Source organism: Gorilla gorilla, chromosome 4 (genome assembly GCF_029281585.2).
Source record: "Gorilla gorilla gorilla isolate KB3781 chromosome 4, NHGRI_mGorGor1-v2.1_pri, whole genome shotgun sequence".
In the NCBI taxonomy this organism is placed as follows: Eukaryota; Metazoa; Chordata; class Mammalia; order Primates; family Hominidae; genus Gorilla; species Gorilla gorilla.
In genome coordinates, this window is record NC_073228.2 from 83,705,785 (window position 1) to 83,733,581 (window position 27,797).

The 27,797-nt window shown below is 53.3% G+C and overlaps 2 protein-coding genes and 3 non-coding genes across 6 annotated transcripts in view; 1 reads left to right on the forward strand and 4 right to left on the reverse strand.

Annotated features, from left to right (window-relative positions):
* Positions 1-24,335, forward strand: part of LRRC75A (leucine rich repeat containing 75A) — a 50,611-nt gene extending 26,276 nt beyond the window's left edge. Inside the window, exons 2-4 of one of the 2 annotated variants that reach the window (XM_004042188.5) lie at positions 3,580-3,708; positions 17,883-17,998; positions 21,700-24,335. In XM_004042188.5, the coding sequence (XP_004042236.4) occupies positions 3,580-3,708; positions 17,883-17,998; positions 21,700-22,243 (789 nt within the window). In that variant the 3' untranslated portion in view covers positions 22,244-24,335. The remainder of the gene's footprint in view (positions 1-3,579; positions 3,709-17,882; positions 17,999-21,699) is intronic. The other variant, XM_004042189.5, reaches the window with a different exon arrangement.
* On the reverse strand, positions 23,806-27,361 carry LOC101131455 (uncharacterized). Its single transcript, XM_063705973.1, has 6 exons — positions 27,306-27,361; positions 26,797-26,967; positions 26,412-26,499; positions 26,123-26,166; positions 25,572-25,640; positions 23,806-24,457 (listed from the first exon to the last, which is right to left on the reverse strand). Exons 1-6 carry the CDS (start codon positions 27,359-27,361, stop codon positions 24,397-24,399), a joined length of 489 nt encoding a protein of 162 aa, XP_063562043.1. The 3' UTR covers positions 23,806-24,396.
* Positions 24,527-24,599, reverse strand: LOC115934857 (small nucleolar RNA SNORD65). Its single transcript, XR_004070596.1, has one exon. It is a non-coding gene; the product is annotated as a small nucleolar RNA SNORD65 (small nucleolar RNA).
* Positions 25,719-25,789, reverse strand: LOC115934837 (small nucleolar RNA SNORD49). The gene has a single exon (XR_004070579.1). It is a non-coding gene; the product is annotated as a small nucleolar RNA SNORD49 (small nucleolar RNA).
* On the reverse strand, positions 26,250-26,321 carry LOC115934838 (small nucleolar RNA SNORD49). Its single transcript, XR_004070580.1, has one exon. It is a non-coding gene; the product is annotated as a small nucleolar RNA SNORD49 (small nucleolar RNA).
* Positions 27,362-27,797: the final 436 nt, after the last annotated feature.

The following is a 27,797-nucleotide window of genomic DNA, read 5'->3' on the forward strand; positions in this document are numbered from 1 at the left end:
CCCCACCCCAGCTGGAATTCACAGGGCGGGCCGGTGTTGGCCGTGACTCACAGTGACTCTGAGCTGCCTTTCTAGGAGACCCTCCTCCTTCCCTCCCATCCTGCCTCTACACTCCTTTTCCCCTCCTAAGCAACAACCACATGAACCCAGACAGTGCTCCAGAGAGGCAGAGCCACAGTCAGCAGCTGGGCAACCAGGGGGATGGCGCGGGGAGACGGCAGGGGAGTGGGCTCCAGAAAGGACATTTGGCATCTTCACAGACCTGCCCAACCTCCTGGGTTGGCAACTAGGATTTTCTTGGTCCTTTCAGGGATGGCCTAGACTAGCTTGGAGATGTAGGGGGTCCAGGAAGATAGGGCAGGGCTGGTAGGAACACAAGAAACCCAGGCAGTCATCTGGTCCAGGGCTTTCAAGCTTTTCTTTGGAACAGAACTGCGTTCATTTGTTTGTAACCAGGAGCTGCTTTGTAAGAGCTGCAGCCCACAGCCCTGCTGGTTCCTCTCACCTCCCTCTTGTCTACCGCAGCCGCTGACCGTCAGCCTCAAGATCTTGGAACACAGTTTAATAACCACTAGTGTGGTTCATCTGCCCATTTCACAGATAGGGAAATGAATCCCAAGAGGGAAGTCTCTTGCCACAGACTTACAGCGAGTTGGGGCTGGCCAGGGCCTAGAATCCAGTGCTATTTCCCAGGGTCATTTAGGGACAGACTGCAGAGACAATTGTAAGGGGGAGACCACTAGGTGCCAGGGGTGCTCACAGAGGAGAGGGGTGCCCAGGGGCAAAGCAGAGGAGGCATAGAGGCTGGCATTAAGTTGCCAACCACAGAGGAGCAGCCCAGCCTGCTCGACAGAGTGTAAAAGAAAAATAGCTCCATGCCTCTGGCCTCCTCCCCGTGGCCACCAGTGCAGCCTCTGACCATGGGAATAACTACCCCTCTGTTTCCACCTCATCTGCCCTCCTTCTCCAGCTCCCTGTCCCCAGGAAGGGGAGCCTCAAGCTGTAGGTAGGGACTGGCTGGCAAACCAGGCACTGGGCCACAGCTCGTTTGACCACACAGGCCCTCTGAGACCGTAGAACACAAGTCCTTTGACTTTCGGCCTTCCTGTGTCCCCAGCTTCCTCCCGCCCCAGGGAGGGCAGGGCTGTGATTTTGCACATTAGTGGGTGATAGTTTGTGTCCCGGGGTCCCTCGTGTCCACACGGCTCTGACACACCCTCCTGACCATGAGGCCAGTGTGGACTCTGTGTGCCCAGGTCCCCGCCCAGCCCTGACTCCTGAATTTTTCTAGGGAGAAATCTCATGGCTTTTGACACATTCTCAATTGGTTCTGTGGTCCAGGAGATCGAGAACCCCTGCAGAAGGTGAGGACGGGCCTTCCAGGGAGGAGGGGGCAGAAATGTAGTAGGGCACTGCTGCTTTCTCTGTTCCCTGCCAGAGGCTTTACATGTAACACTTGGTCTTGTTCCCGTTGCCTCCTTGTGATGCTGGGGTCACTGTCCCCATTTTACAGGTGAGGAAACCGAGGCTTAGCATTGTCAGGTTGCTTGCTTCAGGATGCAGCCCTGGCTGAGGGATTGAAAAAGCCAGGGCAGGGCCAGAGGTCAAAGGCGGGTATTGCACCTGCTTCTACAAGGGGATGCAGCTCTAGAACCTGTACCAGCCAGTGCTTCAGAAGCCTCCCCTGACTGCATCCATGACAGACCTTGAGCCCCCAGGTCCTGGTTCCCAGCAAATTTTTTCAGCAGCCAGAGAGCCTGGCACAGGACCTGGCAGTTCGCCTCCAAGGTTCATTCCTGCCATATGGAAAACAGCCCTCACAACTGGCCTCTTGTGTCCTCACTGAGGCGTTAATGAGGGTGGGGGCAGAGTGCCCCCTAACCGCGGCAGGTAGGACCTGGCTGGCAGGTGGGCTCCAAGGGGCTCCCCCCAAGAGGCTCCTCCCACCCCCAGGCATGACACCCAGGCCCTCCAGAGCCCCCAGCAAAGACTCTTTATTTGCTTGTATCAATGTCAGCTGCCAGACCACAGAGCCCGTCCCTGCCCGCCATCTGTCCAGCTCAGCCACCCTCTCACCACCCCCTGGCAGATAAGAGCAGTGCAATCTGTAGAACATGCCCGGGGCTGAGGCCGTGCCCCACCCCCATCCTTCCTGAAATTCCAACAGCACAGAAGGCGTGGGCCTTGGTGTCTCCATCTGCAGAGAATATATGATGATGTCCAGTCTGCGTGCCTTCCAGGGATTTCTAAGAATCATGTGGGGAAGGTATTTTAAAAGTTCAGAATACAAACAAAATGACAAGGAGTGAACTCAGCTGGTCACCCACACATTCCCTGCCCAGACGTCCCGTCCCCAGGGCACCGGACCCCAGCCACCTGGGCTGGGAGCCTTTCTCTGGGCTGTGCTGGGGCAGCTGTGGGAGCCCCCAGAATGAGGACAGCCTGCAGTGGGTGGGCCTGCTTTGCCTCCCTACCCAGGGATGCCTCATGTTCCCCAGGATGGTGTGAGGACGGTCTCCGGATGGGAATGTCAGCATTGCCTGGTCTGTGCAGGGCACCAAGCTAGGGTCAGGGACTGTCGTGTAGCTCATACCCAAGGATGGCAGAAATTGGGAGGTGGGGGGCTTGAGGAAAGGGAGCAGGCGTACCTCCCCCTTTCACATGGAGTGGCACGAAGTTTAGTCCCCACCCCAGGGCAGGCACGTCATGTCTCCTTACTTCTCCAAAGCCGATCACTCCGTTTTAAGCTCAGGGGTCTCATGACCTACTTTAGAGGAAGGTCACAGGATTCTTCAGGGCCTGCTTTGGGGGAGAACAGCAGTCAGAGAGACCTTCCTGTGTCAGCTGCCTCCTCAGATGCCAGGGCACCATATTCTGGGGTGGTATGTCCTGAGCCCCCAAACCCAATTCCTTCCTCAGACCCAGGGAAGCTCTGCTCCAGTGGTTTCTGCCGCGGCCCCACCACACTTAGTAGCACTCGCCTCCAAGCTGCTCCCCTCCCATCGGGAAGATTCCACTCAGTACCTTTCTGAGGGAGTCCTGATGAGGTTTCCCTCTGGGTGCCTGGCAGGATCTGCTTACAACCCCACCACTCAGAAACCCCCAAGGCAAAGGAACACTGAGGCTGCATCGGCTACAGAAGGAGCAGTAAAAACAATGTCAGAAGCAGGAAGAAAACACAAATAAATATCAATAAACCATCCTGTCACAAGGCAGTTAATTCCAAATTTTGCCACCATAGAGAAGCAGCTGCTTGCACCGAGGCAGGCCACCCTTGGCTTCCTCCTCTGGAAAACCAGAGAGACAAAGGTCAGGGGCTGTCCTAGGAGAGGGCCACAAGCCAGGACCTGCACAAACTGCAGAGCCTGCAGAGGCCAGTCCCTGCTCTTCCTCAACTTGGAGGCAAAGACAAACAGGAGGGGCCTGCCCCAGCCCCTGAGGGAAGTTCTGCAGATGCTCCCCACCGGGGCTCTGGGAGGCAGAGTCGACTCTAGGGGTCTGTGCCTACTTCTCTTGGGGATGGTGGGCGAGCTGGGTGGGCAGCCAGCCCTGACCTCTGGGCATCCTTTGCTCTTGCAGGACCTGGGCATGGAGTCGACCTCACTAGACGACGTTCTGTATCGCTACGCCAGCTTCCGGAACCTGGTGGACCCCATCACACATGACCTCATCATCAGCCTGGCACGCTACATCCACTGTCCCAAGCCGGTAGGGTGGCTGTGGTCCGAGCCAGCCAGGTCCCGGGGTGTGCGGTGGGTGCCTTTCTGGGCAGAGCAGCTCCATCCATGCCCAAGGAGGACTGGCAGACACTGCCCAGGCCCAAGGAGGACAAGCCCGTCCTCCAGGCACCAAGAGCTTGAGGTGTTCTCCCTTGGTGCCACTAGCACAGATTGGTTTTGTTTGGCCCAGGGGGTGAATTCATTGCCAACATTTAAAAACCAGAATTTTTCACATGATCCCTGTATTCAGCTGCCCTTGAAAAACTGGAAGTTCCAGCAACATGAAGCCCTCATTTCTGCAGGGCTGGAGCTAAGTGGCCATCCCTGTTATATGGGGCCAAGGCCACCACATACAGTTGTACAGGTTGTACCTTGCACAAAAGCATGCGTACAGAGGGGTGGTGGGGTAGGGGGAGGCAGGGGAAAGTTCAAATCCAGCCCTCTCTCTACCCACCAAGCCATGAGCCCTGGTGCAAGCCCGTGTCCCCCTGGAGGTGAACTTTTTCTTATTTGCACAAAGGTGTCATAGAAGGCTGTCCGGGGCCCTGCATGGGGCTGTCCACTTTGCCTCAGTCCCCACCACTCCCAGATGTCTTCACCTCTGAGGCTGAGTGTCCTTTGACACCCACCCCTTCACTCATGTCTTCTTCCTACTGGCCCTGGGAGCTTGGAAGGGAAAGCTCCATGGCTCTCCAGGCTTCAGATCTGCAGCTCAGCCCTGCCTGGATGGGAGGTTCTGCCCTGTTCCTGCAGCTCCAGGTCTAGGCTTCCCTAGGGCTATGCAGCCCGACCTGGCGGGAAGGGGAGGGCCGGCTGGGGACATTTCCACACTTGAGCGCTTCTCTGTTGCTTTGGTTTTTTTCTGTCTCATCCCTCAATTTCCAGTGGCTTCCAAAAGAAGTGCTTCCCCACTGGCAGTCAGGAAACCAGAGCAGGACGAAGGGGTGTGGGAGGGAAGTTTTTCCTTTTGGTGTAGGATCTAGGCCAGGAGTGAGATGGTTCCCAAGCCCACGTGTCGCTCGGCCTGGATACAGACTTGACTGTGGTCCTACAGTGAGCTGGAGCCTTGCTCTGGAAAGGTGTTTCCTGGGGCTGAGCTCCATCTGCGGCTTTGTTGGGGGCCTTCTCCCTGACTCTGGGGCTACCTGATGCAAAGGCTCTGAGGTGGGGGCCCAGCTGTGGAGGGCTGGGAGCCGGCCAGGGTCAGGAGCACAATGTTGCAGAAGGCAGGGATGCAGGGCCCAATGGGAGGGGAAGGAAAGCTTGTGTTGAGGAAGCCTCGAGGCCTGATTGGTGCCAGGAGCCACAGGGAGCTGGCTGGGGCTGGCGCCTCTGTCACTTCTCATGCAGTTCCACCCGGTTCTGCCTGGGGAGGTGGGAAGGGACGGGAGTCAGGCCTGTGAGGAGGCCTTGCCAGGTGCCAGACTCTGCCTTTCCTAGAGCAGCAATGGAGTTGCTCACAGATGAGAGGGTGAAAGGTGATGGGGCTCTCAAAAAAGCAAAAAAGAAATAGGAGGGCTATGTATATGCCCATCTTTGAGTTAAGGAAAACAAAATTCAGGTAATCAAGTGATCTGAGCAAGGTTACACCTCCGAGGAGAACCACAGGTGTGATTTGGGCCTATGCAGTGACCCAGAGCCGGGCGGGACACAGGCCGGTGGTCCCTGGGTGGTCAGTGCCCATGGGGGCAGGAGGAGGGGCCTGGTGGGAGCAGCCGAGCTCCCCTCCCTCCCCAACCTGCCCCTCACAGGTTGCCTCATGGACAGCCTGTGTGGGAAGAAGGACCCACCCTCTCAGAGAGAGAGACAGGCCAGGGAGTGGGTAAGGGCCACTGTGAGACCCTGTGAGACAGGACCAGGCAAGGCCAGGAGGAGGGGCGGGAACTCCTGCCTTCTGATCTTCCCTTTCCATCTGGGTAGAGGTGGGGCCGGGGGGTGCATACCTGGGTTGTTGTGGTCCATTCAGGTGGCTGTAACAAATTATCGTAGACTGGGTGGCTTACAAACAGTAGAAATTTATCTCTCACACTTCTGAAGGCTGGAAGTCTGAGATCTGGGTGCCAGCCTGGTTGGTGACTGGCAAGGACCTTTTTCTGGGTTACAGACAGTCACCTTCCTGTGTCCTCACATGGCAGGAAGTGGGCAAAGGAGCAGGAATCCCATTGTGAGAGCTCCACCCCCCTGGCCTAATCACCGCCCAAAGGTCCCACCTCTAAATACCATCACCCTGGGGATTAGGTTTCAACACGTGAATTCTGGGGAGATGCCAACATTCAGTCCATTGCTTGGTGTAACCTTCCTCAAACCACTTCAACACCTGGACTTTGTTTTCCTCAAAACAAAATCAGAGCCAGCCAGAGTGGGTGGGCCCTGCTAAAGCCCAGAGACCTGGAAGGCCCCTTTCGTGCCCGTGTGGCAAGCGAGGCTCTCTGGATGAGGCAGGGGTGGGAGGTCCCCAGGCTGGTGGTAGGAGCAGCCCCTCCATCCACCCCAGAGGGCTGACCAGGATGTCCTGGTCAGAGCAATTTGCATCTGAGAAGTTCATGTCAGCCCACGTTTTGGGTCTAGAGATTGTAGGCAGAGGTGTCAAGACCGGAGAGCTCGTTCCAAAGGTAAATTGGATACTACACGGACCTCACTGAACATCCTTCAGTGAGGGGCTGTGCTGTAGTTTAAACAAAACCCAAACTCCTCATCTGGCTTTGCCTGAGTCTCTGAGCTCCCCTCTCCCACTTGCCGCCCTGCGAGCTCTGCTCTAGCACGTGGGCCTCCCTCCTCTGTTCCTGACACCTCCACACCCTCTCCTACCTTAGGGACGTCGCTGCTCCCTTTGACTGCTCCAGCCTCTTCTGTCTGAGTTGCCTTTTCCTGAGTTCAGACTGAGCCTACGGCCTCTGAGAGGCCTTCGTTGACAAGCCTGCCTAGGGTAGGCTCCTGATCAGCCTGTCTCGAGTCCCATTTATTTTTCCATTCGTTTCTCTGTTTTACTTACTGGTCTCTGAAATTACCTTGCTTATTTATTTGTTGGCTAATTTATTGTCTGTTTTCCCCACTAGAATATAAACTCTGAAGGGAAGGGTGTCTGTCTTGTTCATAATTCCAACCTGCACCAGGCAGGAAGCAGGCAACATATTCCATTGTGAAGTTTGAAGAGAGTTTAGTAAAGGGTTGAGGACAGGATAAAGGAAGTCAACAGGGGACATTGAGACATCCAAAGACAGCAGTAGTAGGAAGTTGTTTCACAGGAGGACAAGCTGTATTGCCAGAGGCAGGGTGAGAACACCTGGTCCAGAGCCACCCTGCATTATCCACTGCCATATAGCAAACTACCCCAAAACTTAGTGGCTTAAAACAACAGACATTTATTGTTATAGTCTCTGTAGGTCAGGTTTGCAGGGGCAGCTTAAGTAGGTAGTTTAGCTTTGGGTCTCTCAAGACATTGGTCAGCGCTGCAGGTGTCAGAAGGCTTAACAGAAGTTGGCAGGTCTGCCAGGCTCGGTGGCTCACACCTTTGGGAGGCCACCGAGCACTTTGGGAGGCCGAGGCAGGTGGATCATCTGAGGTTGGAAGTTCGAGACCAGCCTGACCAACATGGAGAAACCCCGTCTCTACTAAAAATACAAAATTAGCCGGGCGTGGTGGCGCATACGTGTAATCCCAGCTACTCGGGAGGCTGAGGCAGGAGAATCACTGGAACCCGGCAGGCGGAGGTTGCCGTGAGCTGAGATCGCGCCATTGCACTCCAGCCTGGGCAACAAGAGCGAAACTCCGTCTCAAAAAAAAAAAGAAGTTGGCAGGTCCACTTCCAAGGCGGCACACTCGCCCTGTAGCCTCTCCATGGGACTGCTTGAGTGTCCTCACATCATGGCAGCTGGCTTATCCCACAACAGGTGATAATATAGAAGCCATAATGCCTTTCTTTCTTTCCTTTCTTTTCTTTCTTTCTTTTGACAGAGTCTCGCTGTATCACCTAGGCTGGAGTGCAATGGCGCAATCTCGACTCACTGCAACCTCTGCCTCCCGGGTTTAAGCAGTTCTCCTGCCTCAGCCTCCCAAGTAGCTTGGGATTACAGGCACCTGCCACCACATGTTTTGTATTTTTAGTAGAGACGGGGTTTCGCCATGTTGGCCAGCCTGGTCTCAAACTCCTGACCTCAGGTGATCCACCCGCCTCGGCCTTCCAAAGTGCTGGGATTACAGGTGTGAGCCACTATGCCTGGCCTTGCTTTTTTGTTGTTGTTGTTGTTTGTATTTGCTTGTTTGTTTGTTTTGAGACAGGGTCCCACTCTGATGCCCAGGCTGGAGTGCAGAGGTGTGATCATAACTTTCTGCAGCCTGGAACTACTAGGCTCAAGTGATCCTCCCACCTCACCCTCCCAAGTAGCTGGGACTACAGGCAGGCACCACCATGCCTAGCTAATTTTTTGTTTTTTTTTCTTGTAGAGATGGGGCACTCACTATGTTGCCAAGGCTGGTCTCAAACTCCTGGCCTCAAGCAATCCCCCTCCCTTGGCCTCCCAAAGCACTAGGATTGCAGGTGTGAGCCCAACCCCCACAATACCTTTTAAGACCCAGTCTCAGAAGTCACAAACCATCATTTCCACCATTCTACTGGTTCTAATGATTCTGTTGCTCACCTAGACCAGCCCTGCTACAATGTGGAAGGACATTACACAGGGGCACGGATGCCAGGAGCCGAGAACAGCAAGGCTGTCTTAGAGGCCAGCAGCTGCACATGCCGAAGTGGGGGAATCAGAATAAACTCCCCCATCTGTCTCTCCTCCTGCCCTCTGGTCTTGCTGCCATTGCTCCCATTAGCTGAACCCAAGTGGAAGCCAGGGGGAAGAGAGCCCAGTGATGCAGTCTCTAGAGCCCAGCCTTCTGAGCAGAGAAGGGCAGAGTGGACTGTGGGGCAAGAGGAAACAGAAAAGCCGGCACACAGTCTCTGCATCTGGAATGGTGTCCAGTGTAATGAGGGGGACAGTCAACATTTGATAAATGTATGAATGAATTTATGGATGAGGGAGGGATAGCCTTCAATGGAGGGCAGTGGAGGGCTGTGCTTGTCGGGGTCCTGGAGCAGTTACAGAGGTGCCTGGGGAGTGAAGATGGCAGATGGCATCACTGCGTGATGGCTGAGAGCCAGAGCAGTGTCGGGTGCTGGTACCCCTCCCAGGTCAGCCTGCAGGTCGGCACGTCATCTTTCCTGACAGATTAATGAGAAGCCCCTCAAACACGTTCTGCCCCAGGACCTGGGAAGCCTCACTGGGAAGGTCTGGAGAGGCTGCTGCCCTGACCTGCACTCATAGTCACTTGACTGTGCCACATCCCATTCCTGCCATCTTCAGGGATCGGGGGAGGACTGCAAAGCATTGATTCTGCACACAGCCATTGAGCCTTCTGGGCGGGTTAGGATTCTGCTGCACATAACAGAAGCCCAGGCGGGCTGGCTCCAGCAAGGGAAAAAATGTGTTCTACAGATACCGAGGTGTCTTGTGGCGCCCACAGGGAGCCAAGTTAGACCAAGGTGCTAGAACTATAGATAAGCACGGTGCAGAGGTCCCTCCTTCCCTCCTCACTGCTCTACCCTGCCTCCCTCTGCATTCCCTCTGCACAGACTGCTCTTCTCCCTGCCGCATGGTAGGGAATGTGCCTAGCTATGGCTCCCAGGTTACTTCTCAGGGTTCCAGCCACTGGAGGAGTTAGGGTATGTGTGTCTCAGTGTCAAGTCCAGCTTCCTCCTCCTCTTCCTCTTCCTCCTCCTCTTTCTCCTTCTCCTCTTCTTCCTCTTCCTCCTCCTCCTCTTCCTCCTTTTCCTTCTTCTCTTCCTCCTCCTCTTCCTTCTTCTCCTCTTCCTCCTCCTCCTCTTCCTTCTCTTCCTCCTCCTCTTCCTCTTCCTCCTCCTCCTCTTCCTGATCCTCTTCCTTCTTCTCCTCCTCTTTCTCCTCTTCTTCCTCCTCTTCCTCCTTCTCTTCCTCCTCCTTCCTCTTCCTCCTCCTACCCCTCCTCTTCCTCCTCCTCTCCCTCCTCTTTCTCCTCCTCCTACTACTGCTACTCCTCCTCCTCCTCTTGTCCTTCCTCCTCCTCCTCCCCCTCCCCTTCCTCCTCCTCCTCTCCCTCCTCCTCTTCCTCCTTCTCCTCCTCTCCCTCCCCCCGTTCCCCACCTTCTTACTGCTCCACTTCTGGGCCAGTGCTGCCTAGTCCTGTTCTCTGCAGGAGGGAGCCCTGGAGGGGTTCTTTGAAAAGTGGAAGAGTTGGGAAAAAATGAGACAGTCTCACTGAAGGCTTTTCTGGTTGTAAATGATAGAAACACTTTGAACTGACCTAAGCCAAAGACAGGATTTCTCACAAGGAGGGCAGCAGATAGCGGTTAGGAGCATCAGCCTCAGAGCTGGCTGGCTTTAGATCCTGACTCCGTCTTACAAGCTGGGAGGCCTTGCCCATCTATTTAAGTTCTTTTTGCCTCAGTTCCCTCATTTGTAAAGTGGGGTTATTAGTAATACCTGTCTCATAGGGTTGTAGTGAGGTATGGGACTATAGTTTGTAGGGCACTTAGGGAGGTCGAGGCAGGTGGACCACTTGAGGTCAGGATTTGAGACCAGCCTGACCAACATGGTGAAACCCCATCTCTAATAGAAATACAAAAAAAATTAGCCGGGCATGGATGGCGGGTGCCTGTAGTCCCAGCTACTCGGGAGGCTGAAGCAAGAGAACCGCTTGAATCTGGGAGGTGGAGGTTGCATTGAGCTGAGATTGCGCCACTGCACTCCAGCCGGGCGACAGAGCAAGACTCCGTCTAAAAAAAAAAATTGTAGGGCAGAACTGTGTGGTACTTTTCCTCACTCATTATAAGGGTCATGGCTGACACTCCTATAACCAGACACAGGGTAACAAAAAAGCAGAACAAATGTATTTAACCAAAATTTTACACAACGTGGGAGCTTTCAGAAATGAAGACGCTCAGGTGAGGCACAGTGGCTCACGCCTGTAATACCAGCACTTTGGGAGGCCGAGGCAGGCGGATCGTCTGAGGTCAGGAGTTCAAGACCAACCTGGCCAACATAGTGAAACCCTGTCTCTACTAAAAATACAAAAATTAGCTGGGCGTGGTGGCACACGCCTGTAATCCCAGCTACTCCAGAGGCGAAGCCAGGAGAATCACTTGAACCTGGGAGACGGAGGTTGCAGTGAGCTGAGATGGTGCCACTGTACTCCAGCCTGAGGAGGGGGACAGAGCAAGACTCCGTCACTAAAAAAAAAAAAAGAAAAGAAAAGAAAAGAAATGAGGAGCCTTAGCCCCAGCTACCTGGGAGGCTGATACAGGAGGATTACATGAGTCCAGGAATTCAATACCAGCAAGGGCAATATAGTGAGACCCCCATCTCTTTAAAAAAAGAAAGAAATGAGGACCCCAAACCCCAGGGAAAGAGGTTTTTTTGTTTTTTTGGTTTTTTGTTTGTTAGAATTTGTTTAATTATATTTATTTATTTATTTTAAAACGGAATTTTGCTCTTGTTGCCCAGGCTGGAGTGCAATGGCGTGATCTCGGCCCACCTCAACCTCTGCCTCCTGGGTTCACGCGATTCTCCTGCCTCAGCCTTCCGAGCAGCTGGGATTACAGACATGCACCACCGTGCCTGGCTAATTTTGTATTTTCAGTAGAGATGGGGTTTCTCCATGTTGGTCAGGCTGGTCTCAAACTCCCAACGTCAGGTGATCCGCCCCCCTCTGCCTCCCAAAGTGCTGGGATTACAGGCATGAGCCACCACACCTGGCCTGTTTGTTTGTTTGTTTTTTGACAGAGTCTCACTCTGTCGCCCAGGCTGGAGTGCAATGACGTGATCTCGGCTCACTGGACCCTCCACCTCCTGGGTTCAAGCAACTCTCCTGCCTCAGCCTACCAAGTAGCTGGGACTACAGGTGCCCGCCACCACGCCTAGCTAATTTTTTGTATTTTTAGTAGAGATGGAGTTTCGCCATGTTGGCCAGGCTAGTCTCGAACTCCTGACCTCAGGTGATCCACCCACCTCGGCCTCCCAAAGTGCTGGGATTACAGGCGTGAGCCACCACACTCAGCCAGCTATCTGTTTTTATACTCAGGTTTGGTAAAGAGTGCACAAGCTTGTAGAAAGGCGATTGGACAAAGGGTGTGATCTAATGGTGATAGGCTGAGGGGACCCAGGAAGGCTATCTGCTCACATTCTTCTTGGCCTCTCTCTGCAGTGTTCCTTCCTACCCCTCTGGAATGGTCTTCAAGACAGAAGGGAGAGAGTGACCTGCCTAGTTTTATGGCTTGCTTTGAGGGAGAGGGGTTCTGGTCTCTGTGACCTGCCTTGGGGAAGAAGAATTCTGGTTTCTCTGACTCACTCTGGGGGAGAAGAAGCGCCAGAGACAGGAGGGCAGAAAAACTTTGCTTCTGAGGCCTTCCAATTTCCGTTAGTTCAAAGCTCTCTGCTGGCCCCGGCGCCATGCTTTGGAATTGTGTTCTGAGCCCCAAAATGTTCATGCAAACAGTGCTCAGAGGAGATGCCCAATGCATAGCAGCTGCTCAATACATGTTAGCTGTTGTCAGTTTAGTTCAGACAAGCAGAAGGGAACTCTCACTCCTGAGAGAACATCAGCTCACTTGTGCTCTCAAGGCAACTCTATGAGGTGTCCATATCTATTGTTCCTGTCTAGCCAGTGAGGAGACCCAGGCTCCTCAGTTCTCCCTGGTAGTGGCAGATACACTTCCATCCGGAGCCTGGCCCTGTGTGTGGCTGCCCCCTTGTGGCAATGGCAGTGCAGTGATGCCCCCTTGTCCTCTGTTCTTGTGTGTGCGTGCGTGCGTGCGTGCGTGCGTGTGTGTGTGTGTCGGAGTCCCACACCAGTCCCACTCTGGCGCCCAGGCCAGAGTTCAGTGGCGCGATCTCGGCTCACTGCAACCTCCACCTCCCGGGTTCAAGCGATTCTCCTGCCACAGCCTCCCAAGTAGCTGGGACTACAGGCACCCACGACTACGCCTGGCTAATTTTTGTATTTTTAGTAGAGATGGGGTTTCACCATATTGGACACGCTGGTGTCGAACTCCTGACCTTGTGATCCGCCTGCCTCGGCCTCCCAAAGTGCTGGGATTACAGGCGTGAACTACCGCGCCCGGCCTCTGTTCTCTTCTTTTAAGGCTCAGCTGCCCAGGCTGAGAGGGTGGACAGGGATTTTGGCCCCAGATTTTGGAAACCCTGGGAAGTGATTGAAGGAGGAGCTGCAGCTGAGGGGCTCAGTTCTAAGCTTTGGAGACTGGCTACATTCTGTCCTGGGGTGGTTCCAGGAGTGATGCTGGGCAGACCACCTGATCCCACCCATGGTCTTTGAACCAGTGCTTCTCCACCTCAGCTGCACTAGGGAATCACCTGGGGACCTTTTAAAAATCCCCGTGTGGCCAGGCAGGTGGCTCACACCTGTAATCCCAGCACTTTAGGAGGCCGAGGCGGGCAGATCACGAGGTCAGGAGTTCGAGACCAGCCTGGCCAACATGGTGAAACCCCATCTCTATTAAGATACAAAAAATTAGTGGGGTGTGGTGGCAGGCGTCTGTAATCAGCTACTTGGGAGGCTGAAGCAGGAGAATCGTTTGAACCTGGGGGATGGAGGTTGCAGTGAGCCAAGACCACGCCACTGCACTCCAGCCTGGGCAACAGAGTGAGACTCCATCTCAAAAAAAAGAAAAAAAAAATCCCTGTGCCTGAGCCACACACCCATCATTGGGGTGGCCCAGGCATCAGTGTTATTTTGTTGTTGTTTGGTTTGGTTTGGTTTTTTGAGACTAGGTCTCACCCTGTCTGGAGTGCAGAGGTGTGATCACGGCTCACTGCAGCCTTCACTTTCGGGGCTCAAGAGCCTCCTACCTCAGCCTCCCGGGTAGCTGGGACTGCAGGCACATGCCACCATGATGGGCTTTTTTTTTTTTTTTTTTTTTTTTTTGAGAGCAAGTCTCACTATATTGCCCAGAGTAGTCTTGAACTCCTGGGGTCAAGTGATCCTCCTGCCTCAGCCTCCCAAAGTGCTGGGATTACAAGAGTGAGCCACAGCACCTGGCCCATCAGTGGACTTTAAAGCTCCCCTGAGATTCCAGGCCGGGCGCGGTGGCTAACGCCTGTAATGGGAGGCCGAGGCGGGCGGATCACAAGGTCAGGAGATCGAGACCATCCTGGCTAACACAGTGAGACCCCCATCTCTACTAAAAATGCAAAAAAATTATCCGGGCATGTTGGCTGGCGCCTGTAGTCCCAGCTACTGGAGAGGCTGAGGCAGGAGAATGGCGTGAACCCGGAAGGCAGAGCTTGCAGTGAGCCGAGATCGCGCCACTACACTCCATCCTGGGCGACAGAGCGATACTCCGTCTCAAAAAAAAGAAAAAAAAGCTCCCCTGAGATTCCAGTATGAAAGATTCCAAGGTAAAGAAGCACAGCTCTAGATGGGCCATCTCCAGTGTCACCTCCTATTCTCTGTTTTATTTATTTTTGAGATGGAGTCTCACTCTGTCACCCAGGCTGGAGTGCAGTGGTGCGATCTCGGCTCACTGTAACCTCCGCCTCCTGGGTTCAAACAATTCTCCTGCCTCAGCAGTCCGGAGCAGCTGGGATCACAGGCGCCTGCCGTCACGCCCAGCTAATTTTTGTATTCTTAGTAGAGACAGGGTTTTGCCATGTTGGCCAGGCTGATCTCGAACTCCTGACCTCAGGTGATCCATCCACCTTGGCCTCCCAACGTGCTGGGATTAACAGGCGTGAGCCACCGTGCCTGGCCCCTATTCCCCCTTTGAGATCTAAGGTCGGCTCCCACCATGGCCCCACTCCCTGTACTTGTGCTGGCCATGGCCTCCTTGTTGGAGACCCAGTGGCCCCTGGGTGGGGGTCTAACCCCATTAGTCACTCTTCTTGGTGTCCAGACTCTGCTACTCCTGCTGCTCTGATGGAGTCTTCTCTGACTGCTGTGTGTCCACTGTTCTCTCTCCCTCCTGCTTAGCTCATTCTCTGGCCAGGGGTTTAATCTTACTGATGAATGTGTCCAGCCTGGACCTGTCTTGAGCCCCAACCCCATAAGTCCAGTGGCATCCACAGCTGGAGGTATTGTGAGCCCCTCAAACTTACCATGGCCCCACGTGAGCAGGTCACCCCCCTCCTGCCTTCTCACCCACTTCTTGTCTTGAGCCCCTTGCCTTCTACTCATGTCCCAAGCCCAAAGCCTAGACCCTCCTCACCCTCCCTGCCCACACCTTCTCCATCCAGCATATCAGTCAGCTGTGTGGCCTCTGTCCCCTCAGCCCCTTCCAATAGCCTGGCCCTGAGTCACCCTCTCCACCTCCTGTCCACCCCTCTCTCCATCTCCCAGTATGAGGAACATCCCCCTTGAGGGACTCCCCTGCAGCCCCCATGACTAGCTCCTCCTGCTTCACCCGCCTTGCTTCCCTCCACACAGTCATGTGGCCAGGTTCAGCAAGAAGCTAAGTCTAGGAACCAAAAGATGTCAGCTCCATGGGTGGGGAATGAAGCTGTAAAGGCAGATGCTCACCTGCCCCCACATCTGCAACACACAAGAGTGACACACAGGAGTGACAGGTGTAACACACAGGTGTGATACAGGCACAAGTGGCAGGTGATACAAGCTTATTCATCAGACAGCCAGGCACCAGGAAGCTGGGGGCAGGGGTGGGGATGGGCTGTGAACTGGAGCCCAGGGGCCTCCTCCAAATCTGTTCTGTTCAGTCTCGGGCCCTCCTTTGCTTCCTGGGTCCCTCCACAGATGCCTCTCTCCTTTGGACATTCAACTCCCATCTTCCCAACTCCTCTCTCTCTTGTCCCCCTTCCTCAGAGTCTCCTCCTCTTGCCTTCCCATCAGCCCCAGGCCCATCCCCAGCCCTCTGGGCCTGTTTCCCCCACTGCATAATGGGAATAACGAAAGTATCTACTGCCTTGGGGTGCTGTGGGAATTCCATAACCTTCTTGCGTGATGTCTGGTGTGCAGGGCTGACAGTGGCTTGAACCATGGAGGGACCAGATGTGATCAGGCCCCAGGCCTTCACCTGGCCCTCATGTCAGTAACACACCCCACGGCCGCCACATCACCAAGCCCTGCAGCAGACTGTTTCCTCCTCACTCAAGGATGCCTCACGTTTTCTTTCTCCATCTGAAATCACTAACCCATCTGCTCTTAAAAGCTGAGCTCAGCCTGGGCGCGGTGTCTCACACCTGTAATCCCAGCACTTTGGGAGGCCAAGGCGGGTGGATCACTTGAGGTCAGGAGTTCAAGACCAGCCTGACCAACATGGTGAAACCCCATCTCTACTAAAAATACAAAAACTAGCCAGGTGTGATGGCAGGTGCCTGTAATCCCAACTACTCGGGAGGCTGAGGCAGGAGAATCACTCGAACCCAGGTGGCAGAGGTTGCAGTGAGCCGAGATCACGCCATTGCACTCCAGCCTGGGCGACAGAGCAAGACTGTCTCAAAAAATAAATTAAATTAAATTAAAATAAAGCTGAGCTCAAATCTGAGCCTGGGCAGAAGTCATCTTCCCTCCTTGCCCTGCCAGAATTCTCTGTGCTGGTGCCGCTATCACGGTATTCACTTAGAGAGTGTGCCTGGAGAGCTCGCTGTGGGTTGGGCTCTATTCAAAGCACTGCACTAATAGTGACTCATTTAATCCTCACAGAAACTCTTGTGAGGTCTGTACTGTAATCCTTTCACAGATGTGGTTTGGAGCACAGAGAAGTCAAGCAATTGTCCAAGGCCACACAGAACGGGACAAAGCCAGGACTTGAATCCCCACAGTTTGGCCCCAGGTCTTTGCTCTTCACTACTCAATACACTGCTTGTCCACTAGCAGAGGGGTGTGGGAATCGTAATGACAAAGCAGCCTGTTGAGCACCCACTCCAGGCGCCATGCTGAGCACTGTGCGTGGTTAACGTGCCAGACCTCCCCACACCGAGTTTTTGGCCACATGTGGGTTTGCATCTGAGTCCAGCGCTTGCATCCAAGCCTCAGCGCTTGCATCCAAGCCTCAGCACTGGCCCACTGGCAGGAGCACGCTTTTGGCCCTCACTCCCCGGAGGGACTCATGCCCTCACCCTGTCCAGCACGAGTTTGGCTCCGGGGACTGTTGGATTGACTTTCCTAGGGATGTAGTTGGAGTCTGTAGCATCTTTCAGCTGCATCATTTAACCCAGTGTCTGCCATAACAAAAAATCACAGACTGGTGGTCTAAACAGCAGACAGTTCGTTTCGCACAGCTCTGAAGGCTAGAAGTCCAAGGCTGGCTGGTGGGTTTCCTTCTGAGGCTCTCTCCTAGGTCTGTCAGTCCCTCCTCCTCCTGTGTCCTCAAGTGGTTGTTCCTCTGCATGTCTGTGTCCTCATTTCTTCTTCTTAGGACACCAGTCATACAGGATTAGGGCCTACTCATCTGACCTCATTTTACCTTAGTCACCTCTTTAAAGGCCTTGTCTCCAAATACAGCTGCATTCCAAGGTACTAGGGGTTAGGACATCAACTTGTGATTGTCAGCGGGATACAATTCAGCCCATGACACCCAGGGTTTCAAACTCAAATGCCAGCGGGCCTGACAGGAACGCATGTGAATGAACTGGGCTGGGAAAGACTTGGCCTCCTCATTCATTTGTTCTCACTTTTGAGGGAGACACAGGTAAAAATATCTCACTTTCCTCTTTACTATGTGAAATACAAGGACACGAACATTTGTTCATGGCCATATCCTAGCTTCCTAGAACAAGTGCCTGGCTCCGAGTAAGTGCTCAATAAATCTGCTGAGCAAGAGAATGCACAGAGCGGCCCTGGACATTGGGGAGTGGCGGGGATCATGGTGAGTCTTGGCCAGGGGGTCAGCAGGCACTTGGCTCCAGCCAACTGTTGTCCGATCTCCTGGAATCCAGACTTATATAAATCTGTTTTTCAATGCTAGCAACTAATTCACAAAAACTAAAACCATCCTGCAGATCTGTTTGCAGCCACTGCTGTCTGCCTAGGGTGCCCACCCTAGGCCAGCAGAGCAGGGCCTCCCCCAGCTCAGCCTGGGGGAGCTGGGCTCTTACCCGGGAGACAGGAAGCCTGGGGGCTGAGACTGGTGCACCCAGCCACTCAGGGCCCTACCACCCATGGTTGCCTCTGCAGGAAGGCGATGCACTGGGCGCCATGGAGAAGCTGTGCCGGCAGCTGACATACCACCTCAGCCCCCACTCCCAGTGGAGGCGGCACCGGGGGCTGGTGAAAAGGAAGCCACAGGCTTGGTGAGTTACAGTCCCCTGGGCAGGTCTATGCCAGGCTGAGTGTGTGTTACAGGGCGCCCCTCCCAGGGATGTAGGGAAGGGAAGGGCGGAGTCATGGGGGGTGGTCATAGAAGCTGCCTGAAGGAGGTAAGATGGAAGGAGGATTCCAGAGTGGGGAAACAGCTAGAGGGGGACCCTGGTCTGGTGGGTGGGAGGAAGATGTGAGAAATTTCTAATTCTTGGTGTGCTAAAGTGGGCACTCCCAGATAAGCACAGTGTTTGGCTCATGCCTGTAATCCCAGCACTGTGGGAGGCTGAGGCAGGTGGATCACTTGAGGTCAGGAGTTCAAGACCAGCCTGACCAACATGGTGAAACCCTGTAAAAATACAAAAATTAGCCAGGCGTGGTGGCGCACACCTGTAATCCTAGTTTCTTAGGAGGCTGAGGCAGGAGAATCACTTGAACTAGGGAGGTGGAGTTTGCAGTGAGCAGAGACGGCGCCACTGCACTCCAGCCTGAGCAACAGAGCACTCCCTAGTAACTCCTCAGTTATCTCAGATGTCCCCAGGGGGACCCAGACCCCAGCCCTGTCCCTGGTCCATACAGCAACAAGGGGGTTCAGAGTCCCTTGAAGATTGGTAGGGGTTGAGCGGCATGTAGGACACAGAACCTGTGGGCTGTGATAACACTGTAGGAAGCAAGTAGAGGGGAGCCTGGAAGGAAGGCTTCCTGGAGAAGGAAGCACACCTGTCTTTTTGCAAATGATAGCTGAGTGGTGTGCCCTCACAAAGACTCTGCCAAGGCCTTGGTGCTGGTGCTAGCTCATCCCTGCAGGTCCCTGCAGGCTGGGGAAGGAAGGGCTGTCCCCCTCCCTCATGGAGAAGAAAGAACTCTGGTGCCTCCTTCTATTCTGGACCCGCCCCCCACCCCCACCCACAACCAGGAGATGGATCCTGGAGAGGCGCATTCCCAGGTGGATGAACAGTGTAAGGCTGTGATGGTGCTGGCTACGGGAGGGGCTCTACCTGGGTAGAGGGGACATATATGGGGATACAGCAAGACGGGGGGCCCTTGGAACCTGGAATGCCATGAGACTGAGCTGGTTCTTTAGCAATGGAAAGCTGGTAGTTTGAGCTCTGCTGGAACCTAAGGGCCTCTCCTGGTTCCCCACACACACCCATGCTCAGTCCATTCTTCATTCGGAAGCCATGTCATGAGGTCTCATTCCCCTCGGGTGGAATCTCATGGCACCTGAATGAAATCCAAGCATGGGCCTCTGATTTGCTCTCCTCGCCCCCTGGTCTCACCTCTTCTGCTCTCCCGCCCCAGCCACACTGGCCTTCCTGCTGGTTCACAGACACACCAGTCCCTTTCCAGCCTCAGGGCCTTTGTGCCCTCTGCTGGAACTTTCACCAAACTCTTTTGATGGCCCATGCTTACTTTTTCATGTGTCAGTTCACACACTACCTTCTCCTGAGTAGCCACAGCCCCACGCTACTGTATCGCCCCACACTCAGGGTTTTGTTTGTGGTCTGTCTCCCCCTAGTAGAGGAAGAACAGGGATTTTGTCCATCCTGTTCACCACTGTGACCCTAGTGTCTAGGATACTGCCTGGCACACAGATGAGTTTAACAAATGTTTGTTAAAAGAACAAATGGGCTGGGCACGGTGGCTCACGCCTGTAATCCCAGCACTTTGGGAGGCCGAGATGGGCGGATCACCTGAAGTAGGAAGTTCAAGACCAGCCTGGCTAACATAGTGAAACCCTGTCTCTACTAAAAATAAAAAAATTAGCTGGGCATGATGTTGCACGCCTGTAATCCCAGCTACTCAGAAGGCTGAGGCAGGAGAATCACTTGAACCTGGGAGGCGGAAGTTGCAGTGAGCCAAGATCACGCCACTGCACTCCAGCCTGGGCAACAGAGTGAGACTCCATCTCCAAGAAACAAAAAGGAACAAATTAGGGAGGAGATATCACTGTTGTCAATTGACTGGTTAGGATCACCCAGCTGGTAAGTGGTGGGGCTGAATTCAAACCCAGCTCAGGCTGTTCACCACCACACTGCTTCCCTGGTGGAATGGGTCTTTATTAATGACATTGATAATAGCACCAAAGTTAAATCAAGCTGCACAGATGGCTGGCAGCATTCCAAGCATTTAAATGTCACGCCTTGAGAGTTTTACTTTCCAACTCCCTGGGGCTGGACCCCAGTCAGAGTCAAAATGAACAAACTGTGGACAGCCTCCCAGCTTAGATCTCAAGGACAAATGTACCCTGTGTTGCCAGGAAGTACAAGCCATGACCTTTGAGCTGTTGACAGTAGCATATGCTCTTGGAACAGGCTGGGAGCCCCCTCCACCTCCCTCTCCTTCCCAGCACACTTAGAAATGCAGAAAATGGGGCCGGGCACGGTGGCTCACACCTGTGATCCCAGCACTTTGGGAGGCCGAGGTGGGCTGATCATGAGGTCAGGAGATCAAGACCATCCTGGCTAACACAGTGAAACCCCATCTCTACTAAAAATACAAAAAATTAGCCAGGCGTGGGGGCACACACCTGTAGTCCCAGCTACTCGGGAGGCTGAGGCAGGAGAATCGCTTGAACCCAGGAGGTGGAGATTGCAGTGAGCAGAAATGGCGCCACTGCACTCCAGCCTGGGTGACAGAACAAGACTGTCTCAAAAAAAAAAAATGCAGAAAATGGCCAGGCGTGTTGGCTCATGCCTGTAATCCCAGTGCTTTGGGAGGCCGAGATGGGTGGATTACCTGAGGTCAGGAGTTCCAGACCAGTCTGGCCAACATGGTGAAACCCCGTCTCTACTAAAAATACAAAAATTAGCCAGGCGTGGTGGCAGACGCCTGTAATCCCAGCTACTCAGGAAGCTGAGGCAGGAGAATCACTTGAGCCCGGGAGGCAGAGGGTGCAGTGAACCAAGATCGTGCCATTGTACTCCAGCCTGGGCGACAGAGCGAGACTGTCTCCAAAAAAGAAAAAAATGTGGAAAATGAACATCTCACCACTGCACCTGGGCCTTGGAGCCAGCAAACAGATGGCGGGGGTGGGGTGGGGGGTGTGCAGGGAAGGGCACACTCGCCATCAGCTTGAACTGCCTGGGCTCTGTCCCAAGAACAAGCAGGAGAAGCAAGGAGCAAGGCACTCAGCCTCCAGGAGTCAGCAGCTGCCACCAGGCTCAGAGCCCCTGAGCCCTGCCCTGCCTGCTGTGTTACAGGCTCCCCATAGGGAATCCTTCTCTGGTGGGGAAGATGGTCTTGAAAGAGGGGACTCAGAGATCCTTTGTGCCATTCATGGGGGCTGAGCTGCCACCCAACGGTGGTAGAAGTGGGAAGCTGAGTCCAAGTGATGAATACAGCAGCAAATGTTTATTCCTCACTCGCCTACTATACAAGGCACTATTTTGCACTTATGAACTTCTTTCATATAACAGCCCAATGGTACTCTTAACTCAATTTTTCTGGTAAATAGGGGCAGCCACATACCTCAGGCTACGGCCAGCTGGGCCCTGACAGCTGAGACGTGCGGCAGTGTCAGGGGACTGAGGTCCCTGGTTGCTCCCACCTCTGCACTTGTGGCATCCGACCTCCAAGTGTTTCGTAAAAGCAGTCCCTAGCGTCGGAGAGCCGAGCAGAGGCTGGCACTGCAGCTTCTGGGGGAAAGGCCTGCCCCATGTGCCTGAGCCTTGTTTGTCCTTTTTCCCTTCAGCCTCAAGGCTGTCCTGGCCGGAAGCCCCCCAGACAACACAGTGGACCTGTCGGGAATCCCACTGACCTCCCGAGACCTGGAGCGGGTGACCAGCTACCTACAGCGCTGTGGGGAGCAGGTAGACAGCGTGGAGCTGGGCTTCACAGGCCTCACGGACGACATGGTCCTGCAGCTGCTGCCGGCACTCAGCACCCTGCCCCGCCTCACCACACTGGCACTCAATGGCAACCGGTTGACCCGGGCCGTGCTGCGCGACCTCACTGACATCCTTAAGGATCCCAGCAAGTTCCCCAGTGTCACGTGGATTGACCTGGGCAACAACGTGGACATCTTCTCCTTGCCCCAGCCCTTCCTGCTCAGCCTGCGCAAGCGCTCCCCAAAGCAGGGCCACCTACCCACCATCCTGGAGCTGGGTGAGGGCCCGGGCAGTGGGGAGGAGGTCCGGGAAGGGACAGTAGGCCAGGAGGACCCTGGAGGGGGCCCTGTGGCACCTGCCGAAGACCACCATGAGGGCAAGGAGACTGTAGCTGCAGCTCAGACGTGACATGGAAGTGAAGGGCCTCACCAGGGAGTCCTTGTTGGGTAGAATGGGCAAGGCAGGCAGGGGAGGGCGCCTCTCTTATCAGGTGGGTTAAGGATATTGCCAAAAATTGGCCTGGGCCACCCACCTACAGAAAGGCAAACCATAGCATCTGGGGAAGGGGATTTGTGTTAAAACTTCCCGTTGGTCCTCTGCATCTGCCCCCTATCCCATTATCTGCCATTTGGTTCTTAAGTCATCCCAGGCCCCAGAGAACCCTCTCAGCTCAGCCCATGGCCTTCCCCAAAGACTTGTGGAAATGGGCACATGGCTGGAGGTACTGGAAGCCTGAGCCATTGTGAACACCAAGAGCTTTCCCCCAGAAAAATACAGTAGGGCCCCTACATGCACTGCATTACATTTTTTATTTAGGGGAACAAGCTCCAACCAGAGGAGTGTGTCCCCACTCAAGGAAGGTGGGAATCTTTAGCAAAATTCCTGTAACTCCTGGTTGCCCGAGACCCCAGTTCCATCTATGCTAGGGGTGGACTGAACGTGGTCTACCTCCTTATGGAGACCCAGCCCTATTTCTGAGGCCCACCTTGATTCTAGGCATCTGCCCATAGGACCAGCTATCGCTATATCCTTTGACAGAGCAGCCAATGATGCCATGTGGTAGTGCTAAGGACAGACATGGTGCCCATGCATACAGGAATAAAGTCCTGTTCAGAAATCCCCTATCCACCTTCCCTACCCACTGCTGGCTGAAAAACTACCAGACTTCTATGTGGGCTCTGATGTCCTTAGCATGCAGGGTAAGTGACAAACCTGGCTTCCTTCTTGTCACTTGCCAGTATGACTTCACTGACCTAGACAGGCCGTAAGAACTCTTTCCCCATAACATAAGTAATCCACCAACACATTCCAGAAAACCTACTGCAGAAGGTGGGCTTTAAAACCTTAAAAACCTACGACAATGAAGGAGTCCAATCCCTTGGCAGATCCAACAAGATGGCTGGGGAGAGGGAGAAACAAACTGGGGGCTCCCAAAGGAGCCTAACTTAGCAAAGGTTCTCATCTTATACCCTCCCCTTACCCAAATACTCTCCTACTGAAAGGGCCCTACCAGTTAAGGGATCTCTTCTAAATAACAGGCAACCCCTAGATCCAAGTAGTTCAGTCCAGGGAGACTGGGAGCCAATCACTCTTGAACCTTGTGGGCAAACAGTATGGGGGAGGACCCTCTTGACAGGCCTTGGTAGGCAAGATTCCAACACAGGAAGACAGCAAGATGGGGCCTAGAGTATGGGGCCCTGCATGCTGTTAAGGTTGTGGTTAGGAATGGTGCAATGCTGCAGGAGCTGGAACAAAGCTACACCAAGGAACAGCACAGAGCAGCAGGGGCCGAAATTGAGGAGGCCTTAAATGCTTTGAGCTTTTGCCTTCAGTCTAAAGCTGTAGAATAGGGGGTTAAGAGCTTAGGCTGACCACAGGGAAGTTTACAAGCTAGAGCAAATATCTGGACTGCTAATATCTGACAACAGTAGGCGAAATTTACTTTTTCTTCAAATACACATTTTCAAGAATTGACACCCAAGACCATCCTTTATTGTAGTATTAGTTCATGGCAACTGCATGAAAAAACATTTCAGGAGGAATTTACAATTTCCAGCTTAAAGAACTTGCCCACCAACATAACCAATTTATGAAAGTCAATTCATTAAAAGGTATAGAACCTCTTGTTGGGCATGATGGCAAGGGACAAAGCTACAACTTGGCCTGTGCCTTTGGAAGCTGAGGCAGGAGGACCATCTGAGCCCAGGAGCTTCAGACCAGCCTGGGCAACATAGAGAATCCATCGCAACAAAAAAAAAAATTTAGCCAGGTGTGCTGTGAGCTGTAGTCCCAGCTACAAGGTGGGAGGATTGCTTAGGCCTGGGTGATTGAGGATGCAATGAGCTGTGATTGTGCCACCACACTCCAGCCTGGGCAATACAGCAAGACTGTCTCAAAAAAAAAAAAAAAAAAACCCAAAAAAACTCAAGAATGTAATGAATGATACCCAATGTGCCTTTTCTAGAAAAAGTTGCCAAATATATCTCTTGGATCTGCTGAGCATGTCCTCTGATACATAAGGCAAGCATGTTTCTACACCCAGTGTTGATGCCGGTTAGTTTTCAGAATCCAAACTGATGGCAGCTACTGGTCCTTGGGACTGACATCCTCTGGGAATATAACCTGCAAAGAAACTACATTTCAGTCTCACTTTCTGCACCAACTGACAGTCAATCACAGGGTAAGAGATATCTTCAGAAAACCGTAGGTTCACCACTACACAATCTGCCGGTAATTCCAGCTATTTTGGGTGATTTCATCATTTGATATCTTTTTTTTTTGAAGCGAGTTTTAACAAGATCAGCTGTTTATTCATTCCACTATGGGGTTGGGGGGATCATTGGCCAGCTCAAGGCTTACCTTCTCTTGGGCTGAGATGCTGCTGCCAGCTCTAAAACAGCACTCTGTTCTCAAAACCTGGGGGAATGGAGAAGGCGCATACACCTTAGAGACTGCAGATGCAGAGCAGGAGAGGCATTTCTGATGACAGAGTCAATTAATGACTTTACAAATTTAAGTCCATCCTAACAAAAGCCCCTTAAGACCTAATTAGAGGTAATTTTTCTAAGTTTTTGTAAATTATTGAGGACTACAAATCTTAATTAGCTTCTCAGGAGGTTGTAATTTTTTTTTTTTTTGAGATGGAGTCTCGCTGTTGCCCAGGCTGGAGTGCAGTGGCACGATCTCGACTCACTACAACCTCCGCCTCCCGGGTTCAAACGATTCTCCTGGCTCAGCCCCCAAAGTAGCTGGGATTACAAGTACACGCCACCACACCCGGCTAATTTTTGTATTTTTGGTAGAGATGGGGTTTCACCATGTCGGCCAGCCAGGCTGGTCTTGAACTCCTGACCTCATGTGATCCACCCACCTTAGCCTCCCAAAGTGCTGGGATTACAGGCCACTGTGCCCAGCCTCAGGGGAGTTGTAATCTCCATTTCAGTCACATCAATTTAAACTTCACAAAGCTAAGATTACTTTTCCTTTTCACATCTGAGGAAAACTACATCTCGGCAGACAGGTAATTTGCCCAAGACTAAACAGCCAAGAGGTAAATAGAGTAGCCCCTCTTTCTAGGTAATCCACCCTGGCTCCACTGCCACCGGAAACTAAAATCAGTATCTCTGGGATAGGCTACACTGTTACAAGGTATTAGGTTAACCAAATCCAACTGTCAATATTCGACCTGACAGCTAGGCGTGGTCAGCCACTAGCCTCCCCATAGAGCAAGGCTTACCTCATGGCAAGCTCCTGGCTCCAATACTCAGCTGCCAAACATGATGCTGATTCTTCACGAATTTGCAACCTAGGTGAATATAGCAATTAGGTCACCGTTCAGACAAGTTTACTCCTGGGAACCAGCAAGTGGTGAAGACTTGACTGCAATCAGACAGGAGTAGTCTTCGTCAGTTATCGCTTCTGACGGCACTTCCTATTAGTGATTTCATCAGAGCAGTCAAGCACCTCACAACCCTCCAGTACTGCTCCAACCGCAGATCTAGACCCTACCTGAAACTTAAGGTAACCCTGCTACTGGAGACATTTCTTAACGAAGGAGTTTGTTTCTGCATTATCAGTTTGCTTTAAATGCAGTTCTGGGTTAGGACTGTGGCTGAAGCAGCCATCTCCAGTTTCTATTTAAGTTCCACCCTATGCAATGACTTGATAACGTTACCCTAAAGTGTATAAAACACCTAAACGTAGAAAACTGTCAAAACGCCAATTTCCGTGCATTCAAGATGACAAAACTACGTTCCATGTTAAACCCTACACCAGAGAGCCTCTTACCTCGTGGCTACCCCGTCTCCAGCACTCTGCAGTGGGTACGCAATCTTAAAGAGGGAGTAAGGACAGGAATTCAGGGCAGGGCTCTGGCAGTTACGGTCAACTAAGTTGTAGAGGTTTCAGCGACTGCGGTCAGATAGACATTAGACGTCGTCAGTTATCGCTTCTGACGGCACTTCCTATTACAAGTATCATCAGGACAGTCGAATAAGTCTTCCAGTAGTACTGTTACAATCTTACCGACCTACACCGCCCTCGGGGTACCTCAAACTGCAAGCCGACCCCAACTTACCCAGTTCTCTCGGGTTTGCACACCCCCACGGTGGGCCGGGGAACCGGGTCCCGGCCTTCGCAGACTCCAGGCTCTGGCAGATGTGGCCCTACCACAAAAGAGTGATCCATGAGCCTCAGCCACGGCAGCCGGATTCGGCCCCGCGCTGCCCTGCCAGGCTGTCCAACACCGGGCCGCAGCGCCCGCCGCGAAAGCCACGCGGACGCAGGAGCCGGGGAACCACGCCATCTCAACAGCTGCCCTCCGCCCTCTAGCCAGGCTTCCCGGGAACATCTCCCCAGAGACCACAGAAGCTCGAGCTCTTTATTTGCTCTTGCCCCCTAGCTACTACTCCCAGATTCCTGGAGAGCCTACCTCCATAACAACGGGAATGAAAAGGTCATACCTTATGTGCGCCAGGCCCTTAAGGAGTCGGAATATCCCATTCCTCACAAAAGGAGGGGGACGCTGGCAAAGACTCATGGGAACTTTCCGCCAAGTAACGATGTAGACCGGCGCGCTACCCAGGACTCCCCCTCCTGTTGAGTCTATGGTCTCTTCCACAGCCCCGGGAATTCTGGGTCACAGCACGCGCGGGGAGTTCCAGGGCGCCTGCGCGAGGGCTGGATCGCGCGTTTGGGCCCCACCTCCGCCACTCCTTAGCTGGGTGGTCTTGGGCCAATTACTCATTCTCTTTAAGCTTCCTATTGGTCCTCTAGTAAACGGAGACACCAGCGCCCCAGAAGATCACGTGAGATGACACACGTGAAAGCCTGTAGAGCTGTGGCACACGGCAGCCATTCATCCTAGTAGCTCTTCCTGAATCTATTGAGCATTGCCAAATACTCTCCCCACAGCTATTTCACCACATCCACGGGGCTTCTCAAACCCCTGCGCACTGGTCACCCTCATTACTCCTTTAGCACGACCTTTAGGGAACGAGCTGACGTCTTATCTAGATCCTCGTCCATCTAGATCCACGTCCATCGCCTCTGGGGTAAAGCTCTGCCCACCTCCTTTCCTCTCCTCATTCCTTGGGGCCTCCTCCACCTATGCCCCTGCCTCACCTTCCATGGAAAAGTCTCTCTACTGTGGCTTTCCTTTCAGCCTATGAACATGCTCAGCTCTCTCCTTGAAAAAGAATCCATGCAACCACGTTTTGCACACACACGTTATACCAAGGGAAAGAAATTCATTTTGACTGCGAAACACTGGGAAGACAATCATAAGACCTTTTGAGCTGGCCTCAGAAATAAGTGTAGGGTTTTTGTTGTTGTTGTTGTTGTTGTTGTTGTTGTTCGTTTCTGTGTTTTTTTGAGACGGAATATCGCTCCTGTTGCCCAGGCTGGAGTGCAATGGCGCGATCTCCGCTCACCGCAACCTCTGCCTCCCGGGTTCAAGCGATTC